General features: G+C 39.8%; 1 protein-coding gene across 3 annotated transcripts in view; it reads right to left on the reverse strand.

Annotated features, from left to right (window-relative positions):
• PDE1C (phosphodiesterase 1C) overlaps window positions 1–17,254 on the reverse strand; it is a 622,342-nt gene that overhangs the window by 64,394 nt on the left and 540,694 nt on the right. For all 3 annotated transcript variants that reach the window (XM_063100844.1, XM_063100845.1, XM_063100843.1), the window contains 4 exons: window positions 16,651–16,771; window positions 9,846–9,927; window positions 6,300–6,420; window positions 4,409–4,584 (listed from right to left, as the gene is read on the reverse strand). In XM_063100844.1, the coding sequence (XP_062956914.1) occupies window positions 4,409–4,584; window positions 6,300–6,420; window positions 9,846–9,927; window positions 16,651–16,771 (500 nt within the window). The remainder of the gene's footprint in view (window positions 1–4,408; window positions 4,585–6,299; window positions 6,421–9,845; window positions 9,928–16,650; window positions 16,772–17,254) is intronic.

Consider the following 17,254-nt stretch of genomic DNA (forward strand, 5'->3'; position numbering starts at 1 on the left):
GTTAAATAAGAGTAATTGTTGTTAAACTAGAGATGAAGCTCGATGCAAACATTAAAAAATAATATTTAACAATAAGTTGATTATAAAATAACAATTTACTTATTATCACCAAGATTAAAAATCCTATATTATCCAATGCAAGTTGAGTGTTAATGGAGGAAGCTTTAAGTAAAAATTCACTAAATTTCTCAGCATTTGCAAAGAAGTATCACTATATATTATTCAATGTTTACATTTATAGAGACTTGTAATTCAATAAAAAGCTTAAAGGCAATTTCCAGTAAAATAAAAATAAGATGTGTAGTAAGAGACCATAAGCAAAGTTAAAGGCATACGACAAACTGGACTGGGGTAGAAATTGCAAGATATTTTGACAACTAAACAATTATCATCCTCAATATATTAAGAATTATTATGAATCAATAATAAGAATATAAACATTCTTTTTTTTTTTTTTTTTTTAAATGTTTTTTTTTTGTCTTTTTCGTGACCAGCACTCAGCCAGTGAGCACACTGGCCATTCCTATATGGGATCCGAACCCGCGGCGGGAGCGTCGCCGCGCTCCCAGCGCAGCACTCTACCAAGTGCGCCACGGGCTCGGCCCAGAATATAAACATTCTAATGGGAAAAAATGGAGGAGAAATAGTATAGGGAAATTGGCACTTTCACCATACTTCTGAGAGAGAAAACTGATTAAAACAAAAAAAGTACAGAGAGAAATTTTAACAATACATATCAGAAGCTTTAAAAGTTTTCATCTACTTTGACAAAGAAATTCTACATCTAGGAATTTATCCTAGGTAAATAATCAGAGGTAGGCACAAAGACTTTTGAATTTGTATGTTCATAACAACGTTACATGCAATAACAAAGAACTAGAAACCTACATGCTCAGTATTAGAGGAATGGTTCAATTATGGTATTCCATACAATGTAGTCATTTAAATCGGAATAGTCAGTATCAGGATAAAATACCAAAGGTAAAAATAGAAAAACAGAGTACAAGACAATATTATATTATGATGCCAATTTATGGGGAAAAATTTTTCTTATACAAACGTATAGTAAGGCAAATTAAAAAGAATTACATCAGAATTTTAATAATAGTGATGTATGGCTGGAGAGGTCATGAGTGATTTTTACTTTTTTCTTTATACAGATATTTTATATTTCAGAGTTTGTAACCTAAACACATTATTCTTACACCAGAAAATAAATGTTAAAAAAAAGTATTAAGTTCTGTATTGAAATTGATCAGTATTGATTAGACTTGCAAACTTTTTATATGTACACATCTTTGGTTGGGAATACGCTTGATTCTTGAACAACTCAGGAGTTAGGGGCACCAAACTCTTCCTTGAGCAGTCAAAAATTTGTACATAACTTTTGCCTCTCCCAGAATTTAACTATTAATAACCTACTGTTGACCAAAAGCCTTACCAGTAACATAAACAGCCAATAAACATATATTTTGTATGTGTATTGTATACTGTATTTTTACAATAAAGTAAGCTAGAGAAAAGAAAATGTTAAGAACATCATAAGGAAGAGAAAATACATTTACAGTACTGCAGGCATATTTATTGAAAAAAAATCTTCATGTAAGTGGACCCATGCAGTTCAAACAGATACTATTCCAGGGTCAACTGTAATGATTTTTAGCTCTAAGACCAATAGAAAAATATTGTATTTAACCTTTCCTAATAACTATGGGTTCTGGCCTAGATAGCTCTATAAATCAAATTGGTTAACAAAACCTTTATCTACAATTCTATTTCTGATCAGTGTAATAACAACACATACATATTTAAATGCCCTGTGGAGGGCAGCCTTCCTTGGAATCAGGGTCTTTGAGAAAAAAAGAGCAATGAGCAAAACAGCCTGGGATAATCTAGTACAAACTGACCAACAACAGAAAAACAGATGCAAACTGGATTTCTTATTAACACCAGTTAACCAGTCAACAGCATTACTGAGAGGCTAACAGTGTTATAAAATATCAGTTATATGCTAGTATTTTTACTTTGCATTCCAACCTCTAACCTTTTGATAAATCTTTTGATAACCTTTTTGATAAACTTTAGATAACCCTTTGCTTATCACGCACAAGCCCATCCAGGCTCTGTTCTCAGAGCTTAGCACCAGCTCTGCAAGGAGTATTACCATCCCCCAAATGGAGTCTCAAAGAACCCACCTGAATTTGCCAAAGAACACCTCGCAAGTAGAGATTCCCCACTAACTGAAAGTTGCCTTGATAACCAAACTCTCCTTCCTTCAATATCCACCCAGGCTCTTCACCTTTGTTCATCCTTCCCCCCTTGATCCCATTTCTAAATACAACACCTCCATCAGGGCTCACCTCCAGATGTCCTTCAAGTCCTGGATGTACAATTCCCAAATGCCCCAGGCAGGGTTACAGACAAGTCCCTGTACGCTTTCAAAATAGCTTAAGCATATCTCTATCTGCATTCCTAATACATTTAAAAATTATTACCTGTTTACTTATCTGTTTTTTTAAAGGGCAAGTTTTCCCCTGGAAAAGAAACCGTCTAATACTTCCCCAGGTGATTAGTTTCAGAAGGTAATTTTAGTAAGCCGGATAATTGCACACAAATTACTTTGAAGTACCTCTTTAAATTGCGTGTTGTCAGGAAGTGTATTTTCAAGTGTAATGGGTGTAATTGATTAGAAGAGGAGCTTCTGTTGAGATGATGCAGTGGCTGCTGTCTCTGCTCGCAACGCCTGCCAACAGGGAGGATTTAAATGTCTAAAGCATTTTCACGGATTGTGAGAGGATACACATAAAATATGGAAGAGGTGTTGGTTCCCTCCATAGTTCAGGGGGCAACACCTGTCCTGAAATGACAAGGATCCAATCACACCCTAAAAGCACCATAAATAAAGCCCTATGCTTCATCTGAAATGAACATCCACCTGGACAGGCTTTTGTGGGTAAGTCACAGTGGCTGGCCTTTGAATAACTCCAACAGTGAGGCTTCTCCTCTACACTAGAAGCAGACCTCCCACAACCCTATGTATGCGGGGCTGAGACCACCAGACACATGGGCTTCTTCTCACCTGCTGTGCTGACACTGTGGAGAGGGTCTTGGGCTTAGGCCTGGTGGGTGCTGGAGACAAGAGCAAGGCTTTGACTGAGCTCCTATTCTTCCTCTGTAAGTCTCCAGGAATGTCCCTTCCCTTTTCCCATCACAAGACCATGAGCTTTGACACTGAGGATGTCTGTTACTCATCTCTGTACCATTGGCACCAGGCACAGACCTGGCACCCAGCAGGCACTTAATAGATGTTGGCAAAAACTGTCATGGAAGGCTCACCTCTGCAAAGCCCACTGGGATCAAGTCCTCTTATTGATCTGAGAGCCACCTATGTCAAGTCTATGTCCCTCCCTGGAATCAGGCATCACAGCTTCATACCACTTATGTCAGGTTTGTACAACCTGTGTAGATAGTGCCTCTGTCTCTTCTACAGTATGATCACATAGTACGTGCTGATCATGTAGTACATGCTCAATAAACACAAATGCATGGATGAAAAATGAAGTTATGCTTCCAAGAAACATATGGATTTTCATCTTTCTCTGTTTATAGTACGAAGCACCATGACTTTATGGATTTTCATCTTTCTCTGTTTATAGTACGAAGCACCATGACTTTTCTGGTCTGAATTTTGATAATGTTTGCTGTAGAGAATTTCTGTTTACATATAAATTATCATCAGCTCAGATCAGTTCTATGGTCTGAGCAATAAGTGAAGAGAATCGTGAATAAGAAAGTAAGATAAAGGGCCGACCCCGTGGCGCACTCGGGAGAGTTGGGCGCTGGGAGCGCAGCGACGCTCCCGCCGTGGGTTCGGATCCTATATAGGAAGGGCCGGTGCACTCAATGGCTGAGTGCCGGTCACGAAAAAGACAAAAAAAAAAAAAAAAAAAAAAAGTAAGATAAAAATGCATGTAAAGAAATTAAAATCCTTATATCCCAACATAGGAGCCAAGGGCTAGGCTTTACATGGGAAAAAGAAGAAATAAAGGCCTCACAGTCAGTGCCACATGATGTGAAATGAGAATGACAAGATGGTCGCAGAAACCAAGAAATAGTAACACCCAGCCCCTGTAGAATCATGATACCAGAAAAAGGTTAGTCATAGAGCACAAAAGACATGAAGTCAGGAAGCCCGGAAGTCTGCTACATTTGTTCCTCACTGAGTGTTGGATATGTGAAGATTAAAAGATGACAGATCCTAATAGTCAACAACCTGAATCTGCATCCTGAGCAATTGTACTTTATTTGCAACACCCATAAGTCAGAGAAGGCAATCCCTTGTGTTGTGAGTGGGTGCTGAGTTGGTATGGCAGGTCTCTTGGAAGACTGTTCCCTCACAGCATGTTACCTTTGGGCACCTTGGCCCTCCATCTCTCCCGGTTGATGTGTACCACCTCGGTCCAAGTAGATTTAAAGCTCTTATAGTCAATAGGGATGACGGAATTGTTGATCGGGGCACTTCCTTCTGACCCAGAGCTCTTAACACCTGATCGCTTTGCATCTGATGAGCTGATGCTGTTCAAACTGGGGGACAAAAGAATAATATCAAAGAGGAGAATTCGTGTTTGAAAAAATGTCTGCCAATGAGCAAGCCCAAGAGAAGTGGCTAGCACTCATCAAGTTATTGCTGTGAAATTCCTGAGTCCTGAGGTTTGTAATTATCCTATTTTCCAATGTGACAGGTGGAAAATTCTGTATTTTCAGCAGAGAAAAATATCAACATTGCAGCCTCATGTGTCTCTATGTTTCTCATATTTCTCTGCTGATTGGTCTCTTCTTTTTTCCAATAACTAGAATCTCCTCTCTTGAATATTCTCTGTTTTAGTCTCTGAAACTAATTTGAACTTGGATTTCTACTTGATTCTGCAGTTCACCCACCTGCTTCTACACTGACCACCTTTCCAAGTGACCCAGCAACTTGGTCCTCTTTCTCTCTGGCTCCACCCATCCCCCCGTACTCAGGGTCTCTCTGATCCCAGGATCCCCAAGTCCAGGGAAGTGATGATTTCCTTATGTTGCTGGGAGAAGATGGAGAGGCACAGACAGCCTGGAGATCGTGAGAGACTGGGTCATGTAAAAGACCTTACTTTATATAACTACTTCATGCTTTAAGCATGGGTAACTTTGCAAATATTAGAAAGTACCATCCTTCTGGAAAACTTTAAAGAAGTAACTCATGCTCCCAGGTGGTTAAAGCAGTGACTGACATGAATACAAATCCACTAAATAACAATCAAGGATAACTAGATAAGCAGAGTATGTTCCAGCCAGTTCTTGAAGAGCTGGAGGGCCATGGCAACTGTCCCTGTTATTAACAACTTCAAAGGGCTCATCCACCTCGAACATCCTTGGGTCCCACTGTCCTAACGTTCCTCTTGCCTTTACTCCCTTTCCTGCTCCCTGCTTCTCTTTCCCCTGTTCATTCCACTTCTCTTCTTTCTCCTCTATGACAAAGCCCAAGGCTTTGCACAGACAAGGAAGAGAACAGCTACAGTAGTAACAGTGGCATCAGTGACAGTAGTACAGTGTTAGTGTTACTGTAGCTAGCACCTCTTCTGTGCTGGACCCTGTGCTAAGGGGCTTATGTTTATGAATAACTCATTTAATCTTCCCAGCAACCTATGAGTACTACAATCCACCTTTTCTCAGATGTGGAAAGTGAGGCAATTTGCCTGAGATTGCACAGCTCATAAGTGACAGGGTCGGGAGTTTCTAACCCCAGTGACTGTGCTCTTTAATTACTAATCTACCACTGATATAGTGTTGTTGTGGCAGAAGGTGATTTAAAACTGTCAGATATTTTTTTGTTTGTTTGTTCGTTTGTTTTTTCCTACTTCATTCTCTTTCCAAACCTAAAAAGGAAAGGCAGTTTCATTTCCTGAGATAAGTCTGATCGGGGTGCTGTCTTTGTCAGAGTATCAGGAGCAAGGGTGTCTGGGCACCACAGGCAAAAGTGCAGCAATTGTTGCTGCCAAAAGCAAAGGCCAGGAGAGAATTGGGGGTGGAGGGTAGCACCTGCCTGTCATGATTTGGCCCTTGGTCACCATCTTACAGGCCAGCCAGGTGAGTACAGATAGTATAATTTTAACTCCTCTGAGAAAAGGAAAGAGGCAGACAGATCTCGTACAAGAAGGTGGTTAGGCAAACATCGTTATGAAATACCATCCCATCCCACCAAGGGAATTTTGTTCTCACAGGCAGGCCAACGTCACCCCCAGCCCTCCAGCTCCTCCACTGACCTTGACCGCCTCTGTCCTGTGCCGCCACTTTGGGAAGTTTCATCGATTAATGGACTCACAATCTTTTCGGTCATGTCTGTGAGCACAGTGAAGGTGGGTTCCACGATGAAATCAATAAAACCTGAAGAGAAATAGTAATAGTTCAGAGGAATTACACATTAGCTTGGGCCTTTCCATATTTTCCCATGGAAAAGTGACAAGTCTTTTCTTTTTTTTACAATTCATTGATGTCCATAAGAACTCTAGATCAGATTAAGAGAGAATGGGTTGGTCTTATTCATTTGATGTGTTCCGGGATTTGAATATCATGAGTCAGTTCCATTTCTCCTGCATAACTTCCCATGACTTTTCAGTAGATAGTTCAATAAAGGGCTTGAAAAATACGAGTATATATTCATCACCTGCTATGTTATAAGCACTGTGATAGGAGCTGCACAGAAAACTAAGACAAATGATACAACCCACCTGCCCTCAAAGAATTTATAGGAGAGATTAAGCAAGCACAAAAATGACCCCTAGAGCATGTGGAGGGCCAAAGGAGAAGCCCAGACAAAGGCTCTGAGAAGTTGGGGGTGGAGATTTCTCTCCTGCTGAGAGGCCTGTAAGCCATGCTATAGAGCTTGGGATGTTTGAGCTGAGCCCTTAATGGTGGGTGGGGAGGGAGACATGCTATTGACTCTGGCTGGAGGGGTTGAGAAGCAAAGTGACAGAGATGAGAAAGAGTGCAGGACGTGTCTGAGGAATGACTGGGGCCTAGGGATTGTTTTGGACCTGAGGAAGGAAAGCTTAAGATTTAGATGGACACTAAAAGCCCCTGAATCAGCTGTTTGGGCAGCATTGTAATAAGAGTTTTTAAATGTTCTTTAACAAATTAACCTGGCAAGATGGATGGGAAGGGAGCAAGTATGAGGGGCTGAGGCTGGGAAAACCATTTTAGAAGCCTGCAGTAGCTCAAACAAAAGGGAAGGAACGCTGGAGCCAGCGCCACTGTCAGGCGGGAATGCAAAAGAGGCCCAGAGACCCGCACGGCAGCGGGTGGCACTGCCTCTGCATGGGATCCCTCGAAGACCTCCAGCAACAAAGCAGGGAAAACAGGGAAGGTGGTGGCAGGGATGGGGGGTGGGGAGAATGTGGCTGGACAGAAAGAAGAGGGGTCAGTTTCAGATCAACTGCCTTTGAGCAAAGGGGACATATTCAGATGAGACAGGACAAATAGAATTAAGAGGAAAGGGTCAGAAACCGGGTGGGCGGGTCAGACCTGGAACTATACTTTTGTGAGATTGCCACACAGGGGAGATACTGAAGTTAGGCTGGAGTGATTGTCTCAACAGCTCAAAAACACCGGAGTGTTCTGTGACACATCCAGCAAAAATCTATGAGCTGGAGCTAATGTGATTGGTGGTAATTCATTAGGCAGTTACGTGGAGGTTGAAAGGAAACTAAATACCAACCAAAGGAAATACTGCCCGCATCCCTCTAAGGGGGTGTTTGGAAATGAATGGGTGCATATTTAGTTTTCACAGTGACTGGGGTGGGAGTGATGCTGGCATTTAATGCTCAGCAGTGACGGATGTTAAAAGTCCTGCAATGTAATTGATAAAACAAGAATTGTCCCAGCCAAATACCAATGGTATTCCGATAAGGAAACACCGATGGCCAAATTTGTTATAGTTAATTGCAGTATAATTTTAACTTGAAACTGAAGTGTTCGGTGACAATATTTTCACCTATTTTTCTCCCAAGTTAAACTCAACTTGTCTAAATCAGAACTAACTCATCAGCTTTGCCCCCAACCCTTGTAAATGGGACTGTGGTCCAACCACTCCTGCCTTTATATTAGCTTTACATCCAGCAAATCCTTAACACCTTACATGCCACCTCTATTCTGGAGAATCCCTGTTACCACCTTAGCTCTGACACTCATGTCTGGCCTGTTATCCTGCGGGAGGCTTGCAACCGGCTTCCTTGCCTCTGGTCTTATTCAAAACTCTCCTGTTAATCCTTCATGCTACTGGCAGAGAAATCTTTCTAAAACAGGGGTCGGCAAATTTTTTCTGCAAGAAGCAGACAGTTATTTTAGGCTTTGCAAGCCATGTCATCTCTATCAAAACTACTTAACTCTCACTACAGTGCAAAAGTGGCTATAGGCGTTATGTGAATGAATGGGCTTAGCTGTGTTGTAATAAAACTTTATTCACAAGAATAGGTGATGTGCCAGATTTAGCTCACAGGCTAAAACATGAATTTATGTTTTTTAAACTTACTTAAAATTCTTTAGATGTGCCCTCATATTCCACAGGAAAGCATAAACAGGTGCTATTTTTAACACAATATAAAAATCTGGGCCTGATTTTTTTTTCTCCAGACATGTCCTCACTGCATCTACTGCATGCCCACTGCCCCTGCCAGATGGAACTGATTAGAATTCACTGACCATACTAGGCAGTTTTAAATTTCCTGCCTTATATATGCTACATCCCCTGCCTGGAATGCCCTTCCACCTAACGCTAAATCACCTCTAATGCATATCACCATGTGCCTAGACAATGCCTACTCACTTCTTGGGACTCAACTCAAATACTGCCCCTCAATAAGTCTCTCTGGACCACCTGGCTCTAGAAGTTCACATACTTTGTTCTATACCCCATTGTACTATATACACACTTATACCTTAGCATTGTTACATTCTAATAGATTTTTGTTTTCATAACATCTTACCCACCACCCAATACTGGTTTAATGTCTTTGAGAGCAGGTGCCATGTATATTTGTTTTTGTCTTTATAACATCTGTTACAATGTCTAGTAATGCCCAACACCTAACAGAGACTCAATATTTATTATGAAAAGAGTGAATAAGCACTCAAAAACACAAGTAAAAAAATTGATAAATCCTTATTGAATTTCTATTTTGAATGATTTCAGACTCTTCAAAGGTGGAGATCACTGATGACATTTAATTTATATATGGCTTTGGTACCCTCTCCCATAGCTAAGGATTTTTATAATGCATATACAAGTGTTACGGTTATCAGCAATGCAAAAGTTATCCTTACCAAAAAAAGTGCTTTAAAAAAAAAGAAGGAAGTATAAAAAGGAAGGAAACATTTTAAAAGAGACATTTCTGGAAGCAAGGTCACCCAGGAAAAGGGGATGTCCTGAAACAGGGCTAGAAGAAGCACCCAGAAGTGGGGGGAAATGCCATGGTGACTTCTGGAACTGCGTGCAGAATGGAGAGGCTGGAGAAGAACAGGCCTCCTGCCAATGATTCTTGTCATCTCCTTGGAAAGTTGAGGCCCCTTTTTCCCTGGGCAGGGAAGGTCAGAGACACCAGAGTGTCACTGTCTAATCTTCCCATGAACCAGCCTTAATCCAGGGAGAAGATGGAGACAGCAGCCCCACCAACCCAACCAGGCACAGCCATGAGCATAGCACAGAGGAATGGAGCCAGATTCCCAGCCAAAGAATCACTGGAACGACTGAGTTTCCTTCTACAGGCTTCTGCGTCTGGTGTCTCCTTCTTTCCAAAGGGCTGGCAAACACGTACCTACTTGTGACTGGGCAACCATGGTTGACTTTCGGTCACACAGAGGAGAAAAAGGCAGCCCCAGCTCCGCTTCTCTGTCACCCTGGAAAAACAGGAGGTCATAGCAAATTAAGGAACAGTGGGCTGAGCCACCCAGATTTAATTTAGTAACTTCAGCTGCCACAAAGACCACTGATCTTTACTTCAATTATTATGATTACATTAAGTAATAAGTCCTTACGGGACTTGCTTCTCTGCATAAAAGACACCAAGTGGATAAAGCCCTCTGGGGTCCAATCATTCCATGCATCTTCAGAGGCTCATGCTGTTGTAAACAAACCCTCACTGGGCAGCAATAGGGCCCCCACAGAAAATAAAGCAACAGGCAATGTGTCCTGGGGCCTGGGGCCAACACTATCAGAATTCCTGTGTTATCTCAAGTTGTCCTGTGTTGACCTGTGGCCTTTCTCTAGCCAGTGAACCCCTCCCAACTGTGGGTAGTGGTCAAGACACAAATTCAAACTGGACTGATTCGCATTCATTCTCCCAGAGCTACCTGAAGCCATACACAACTGGCATAAGTGCTTCTGGGTTCTTAACCTCGGAGCTCAGTCCATAATGGAAAGTGGACCGAAAAAAAACCAGAGTGAATAATTGCTCGTGTCTGTCTAGTTATAAAGCAATAAAGCATGATTGTCTGGCTAGTACGATCTCAATCTCACCAAAAAGCACCACTATAACAAACAAGTACTATGGAAAGTCTAAATAATGATGGTGGTGATTTAAAAACCTGAACCAGCAGCTCAATACTCCAGTCATACACTTGGAGGAAAAGGAAAAACATGACGCCCTTCTTCTACTATGAAGTTGTGCTCATTCATTTTACTAGGAAAGAACCTGCTCAGGATAGTGGTTATTGACATGTGCTTGAATCCCACCTTTCTCCTCAAGGACGTGTGATCACAGGAAGGTTACTGTCCTTCTCTACATTTCAGTTTTATGATCTGTTAAATGTGGGATAATAACCCCTACCTCATAGGGTTATAATGAAGGTTAAGTGAGAAAATGCATGTAAATAAATAAAACAAACTATTAAAAGAATGATTGTTGTTTCCCAATAGGTTGCTCTAAAATTTAAGCTCAAGATTTCAGAAACGTTTAGGAATTTGTTACATCTAATACATTCTGATTGTAATAGATATCACCAATAAACTAATAGCAAATAAAGGGCAATAACAACCTGCAGCCAAGCCTAGCTGAATGAAAACTGAATGCTGCTTCTTTTAAGGCATGTTGCCAAAGAGAAAGGATGTAAGCTCATGTATACATATAACATCAACTCAAAGGATGGAAAAGCAATGGGCATCTGAGGAAGCTGACCAGTGGGGTTATAATGGGAGAGACATCCAAGTGTTTCAGGAACAGTCCTAAAGTGGCTTGGTTCCTTCTGCATCCTTTTCCTGTACAAATCCACCATGGGACACAGTGGCTTCTGCAGAGGGCAGCTCTGTCTCTCAAGTGGCATGATAAAAATGATTTCCTCCTGAGCTATTTCTATCTGGGCAGTATGCAGAAAAGAAAGAGTATTCATAACATAAATTCTAGTTGTGTAGATTGTTTAGTGGGATAGCTCAACTAAAGCAATTAAAACCCCTATTAATTCCCTATGTAGCAGAGAATTAGAATTGATTTTTTGGTACATTTTGATGATGGGGGAGGTGAGGAGAGGTGGTGAACACTTGACTATTAAGATGCAAGCATTAATTTGGATTTCATTATTGAAAAATTAATTGCATATTAAACAACTTCTAATCCCATGCACTTGCCCATTCTCAAATCTGCACATAATTTACATCTTTTGGATTTAATTGAGCTGAGTAAATTAAACTATTAAAAGCCTATTTTAAAACAGGGATCATTGGATTCCCTTTGGAGGGCAGATATACGAATGAATTGTAAAAAAAATATGCTAAGAGTTATGTGTAGGAATGGACTTCTACTGGTGAATGCAACTTGACTGATAATGCAATATCGTATGACTATATAGTTACTGGTCCTTGTGGAATTATTCATACACTTTCCTCTTTAGTAAAGAGGTCACCATTTTCAAGAAACGGCAAAAGTCTCAGCTGTCACAAAGGAGTTTTTAAAATAACGAACTCATTTTTTTTCTTTCCAGGAAAGCTCAGAAAAATAAATAACTCTCATTCCTGTGGCAGGGGTTAAGATAATTCCAACAAAAAAGTCATGTAGTCAGTATGCAGAAGGAAGATAATAAATATTTGTTGAATAGATGAAAAGACTAATTGGCTAGAAGCACTCAAGTGTCTTTGGCCCCTCAGATGTTTATGGCAGAAAAGCTAGAGAGAGCCATTAGGCAGGTGGCTGTTCACCAAATCCCCATCCTTCTCCTCCTCTAGTTCCTGACCACACAGCTAGACTACATTGTCTAGAATCACTACCAGTCAGTGCTAGACAACAGAACAAGAGGAGAAGGAATGTGTGTCCACCACAATTTGGACCTATAGTCTCCTATGCTTATTTCTCCAGGCTCTTCCCCTTTCTGCTGGCTGGATGTAGACAAGGACCTTAGAAGTCATGTAGATGGTAGAGTCTGGGTTTAAAATCACTGCTTTTCAGAGAACCACCTGCAGATCAAGAAACACTTGTCATGTACTTTACATGGGTGATAAACTTTCATTCATGTGTGCTGTTATACATTTGGGGGGTTGTTTGTTACAGCAGCTATATGTAAGAGTCCAAAGAAACAAGGGTCCTTTCCATATTGGAAGTTTATAGAGAAGATGGCATCTGTCAACGTCAGAGCTTCAAAAGACATGCAGGCATTATCTCCAGTGAGTCTTTCCAGGTAGGGAGAAGAAACAGTAGATGCGCAGGGAGGCGGCTAAAGCATCAAGCTGATCACAATGCAGCGATGTGCACTCTTCTTTCCCGGGGAGGAAGGCACAGAGATGAGGTACAAGAAAAGTATCATGATTTGGGGTTAAAGAGAACATAGTAAAGTTTTAGCCCTTTCCTCTTGCAAATGACTACCTCAAAAATAAGGAGGTTGAGAAACAGAAATGCAAATACAAGTATTAGGAAAAATATTAATCTTTAGTCAAAAGTATAGGAGGAAGTGCTGCCAAATGCTGTGAATGTCAGAGAGGGATGAGGTAAGATGCCCAGAGGCTGGGTAGAGGAAAGAGAAGGAATCGTGAGCAGTTCCACACCTGCTGCCCACTGTGCTCCTGGGAAAAGTAAAGGCCAACATACACGTGCACGCACACACACACGTGCACACGCGCACGCATGCACAGACACACACACACACACACACACGTGCACATGCGCACACGTGCACAGACACACACACACACACACACACACACACACACAACTTCCTGAGAGCCCTGTAATAAACCAAGGACAACCCCAGATAGCTTAGAATACCACTGCTCTCATTTCTCCCAGGTACAAATCTGGAAATAATTCATCCAGAAAGAATGCATTTTACTCAAAGATGGTAAAAAAACAATAAATATTCAAATTGAGTCAAATTTGAATTCTAGGAAAAGCATTAGATGAGACAAAGAAATAGGCTCTATACGGATACAGGGTACAATAAACTATGAGGGCCTAACCGCTATGAATATCCAAAAACCAAATAATATAGAATCAGCATTTATAAAGCAAAAATTACACTGCATAAAAAGAGAAAATAATAGAAACACCTTTCAGCCTAGGATAGCTCAGATCTTTAAAAACGATATATAAAATACCTAATTGACATAATTAAGAAGGTAGATATACCTGGTGTTCTTTTAACTCTAAATAAAAAATAAATCTACTTCCTATGAGCCATGAGCATTCACAAAAGTTGATTGTACAGTAGGTGATGTATGTACTTCAAAATAAACTCCAAACAGTGAAAAATTCTTGGACCAAATTTCAATAAACACAAATTAATTATGAAGCTATTACGCAATGAAACCTATCACTGGAAAATTATAAAGAAAGCAACAAACCCCCTCTATCTGAAGCAACTCCTGGATAAAAGAGAAATCAAAACCAAAACCAAAATTACAGAATATTTACTAAAATATGATTATGAACACACTGCATATTAGAGCCTATAAGATTTATGATAAGAAAAAGACAAACTCCTAGCATTATATTTTCTAATGTTAAACAAGCAATAATGAAAATAAATAAATTGAACATCAAACTCAGAGAGTTAGAAAAAGAACAAAATAAACTCAAGCAGAATAAATGAAATAATAAAAATGAAAACACCAATTAAAGCATTATAAAACAAAAAAGCAATAAAACAATCAAATAATTAGATAATGTCATAGAGAGAAATGAAAAAACACAATACGTGAAATAAATAAAAATGGGGAAATAACCACAGACCCAGAGGAGATTAAAAGTATCATAGATGTTTGCAAAGTGTAAAAATATACAGCAATACAATGTAAATGAACCTCAAGCCTTTAACAACAGGATGTATTCACCAAGGAACCAAACTTATACTTCTTTAAAGGCGATACTTCATCAAAAAGTACCCTGAAGCAGTGCCTTGGGTTTTGTAAAATATGGTTATAAAACTGAAGATGTAACTTACTCTTTTAGCAAATCATGGAAGGTCGAATCCATCTGCACTGAGGCTATGCCCTTATTTTGAAATATAACCCAACTTACCAAATGCAATTTTTAAAAAGACTCTACAGCTCCATTAAGATTTCCCGTTTGAACTGTCCAATTTAAAATCTATAGTTAAGAGTGGGGGCAACATTTCTCTTATATCGGTTACTTACTATGGCTTACAGCATCTGGGTTAAAATATTAAGTCAATAAAAATAATTTACTGAATTATAATTACTAAAAAAGTAGTTCTAGACCAGTGAGCTAACATTCCACTCCCAGTAGACAAGAAATTCAATATGGTTATTTTCACATTGCCTCTAGCACATTTTCATTCAATTCGAACATATGGGTATGCAAACAAGGTTTCCTTCATGAGGAAAAATGTTCTCATATTTGAGTGATTCATATTCACTCTCTCATAATTTTTTTAAAAAGAGATTGCTTCAATACCTCAAACTTACATGAGTTAGCTATGATCTCTCCTTTGGCCACAGACTGAGTACTCTTAGCCATAGGGAGTGTTATTGCAAAAACAATATCAAAGAAAGCATATGACAAGGAGAGTGGGTATTTGGAGAAAATCCTCTTACTACTATTAGAAAAATAGCCTGTGGAAAAGTGGCTCAAAATAAGCCCTACATGAAGGATAGATTTGCAGAGTCATCCTTGTATATACAACAGGGCCACAACTGTACAGCTCTGGCTTCCCCCTCACCACTGAGTTCCCTTTGAGAACTACTCTGGGAGGCCAAGCAATGACTGTGCAAAGAAGAGTAGCCACACGCTGAATAGGCTACATGCCACGGGATTCGTATCGCAGCTTAGGGGTGCATGTGCTAGTGCATGTATTGATGGGCACCCATTGCCAGAGTAAAGGAAACGTAGGGCATTTAATTCTGGAGGGGTCATAAGACAACATCTGCTCCAACCTTACCCTTAACACCCATCCCCTCAAAAAAAACCAAATAGCAGGTAAGACCGTAGGGAATTAGAGGGTTGATTTGATTATTCCCCAGGCCACAAACTAGTTAGAAGAAAAACTCCAGTAAAGGGCCTTCTGGCCTTTATTTAATATGCTGTTAAATCTAGTCCCACTTCATTATCTGATAGTATGTACAGCTTTAGAAGGAAAAAAAATACATATACACACAGAAGCCTTTCGCAATTTCTCCATTTAAACTAAAACCATAAGGGTAAGAATAATCACAGGAGTAATTCACTCTCAGAAATCTAAATAACCACCAAAAGAGCTTATCTCTTATTAGTTAAGGGGATGAAGTTGAGACTGGTGTTAATAAATAGCATTTTACGGAATCTTAAGAGGTCTCTGAATCCATGCTATAAAACTCCTTTCTTAAATTAACAAGAATGAATTAACTGTATTAACTTGAATTAACTGTAACTTGGGTCCCACAATCTACATATCATGCTTTCAACCTCAGGCCCTCATTTCTGGAAGTGGATGTCTGAATGGCATCTCTTCTGGAGAGGAGGTTAGTACACATACCTGAGTTTGAGAAGATTTCAGTCTTGTGCTATACATTTATTTCCCTTTCTATTTCTCTAGTTCTACGTACTTTTTTATTTGTTTTAAAGCAATGTATACTCATTAAAGACTTTGTCTATTCTTGTAAGCAACACAACTCTGGATATACAACTAAGCTTAAATGTAATGGGAATGGTAGTTTCTAGGGATTTCCTGACCCCAAATTACCATACCTGTCTTGGAATTTTATATCATGGTCTTGTCCACTCAAAAGAAACAAGCCAACCCATTATAACAGAGATGTGAGTTAAAGATTAACATCTTAATCCCACAGGGCAGTGCCAAAGTAACGACCATTTTGTCAACCCATCAGAAGAAAAAGTAAAGTGGCTCCTCAGATGACATTTTGACAAAAGACTCCCACAAGGGAATGCACTTTTTTTTCCCCCAAAACAGAAATGTATGAGATAGAAATACCATAATGTCCTGAGAATCAGAATGCAGGTAAAATTCAAACATTACATGAAAAGAAAGGAAGAAAAAAAAAAAAAAAAAAAAAGCTGTGGAACCCTCCCTCCCCAAAGAAAATTACTATAATCTCAATAGTCTCTATCATAGCATTGCTGAAATATCAAATGCATAGAATATCCAGTGATGACAGCCCTGATGGACAGCACAGCAACAAGGTACCTGTCTGAAAAACTCCTCCAGGAGTGACATCGTCCAGCGGTGGTGGAGATCCCATGCTTTTGCCGGATGGCTAATATCTGCCGTATGCAGCATAAGGGATAAGGCCTTTGGCTTTTCAATTCTGTGAACCCAAAGCACCCAAACACATGGTGACCAGACTCTTCAGAACCTCAATAAGAGTTTTAAAAAATCATTAATTTTTTTAATCCCTTCCATTCTCCCATCTCAAACACCACTTCAACTACATTGAGAAAAAGACATCCTCTCATCCTACAACAGGGATATTTGTCAGCTTGGTCTCCATGTTTAATTGAACTGGACACTTGTGACTCAAATCCATTTCTGGAATGCCTGCATCATTCAAAATGACAACGAGAATCTGAGAGTCACTGACGTATTTATTGCCTCTACATTACGTGGAACTTTGATCATTTAGTTTCCCACAGGGAAATATTTTAATTTCTAATTGGGGCAAACTGTTACTGGCCCTATTATTTATTTCAACTCTGATGAGAACATACCTAATAGTGATATGTATAATTTTCATGCTGTCTCCTCCGAATACCGCTTTATGAGACTATTCAATAAAGTCATGTTGAAGGAG

This window comes from Cynocephalus volans, chromosome 6, assembly GCF_027409185.1.
Source record: "Cynocephalus volans isolate mCynVol1 chromosome 6, mCynVol1.pri, whole genome shotgun sequence".
Classification (NCBI taxonomy): Eukaryota; Metazoa; Chordata; class Mammalia; order Dermoptera; family Cynocephalidae; genus Cynocephalus; species Cynocephalus volans.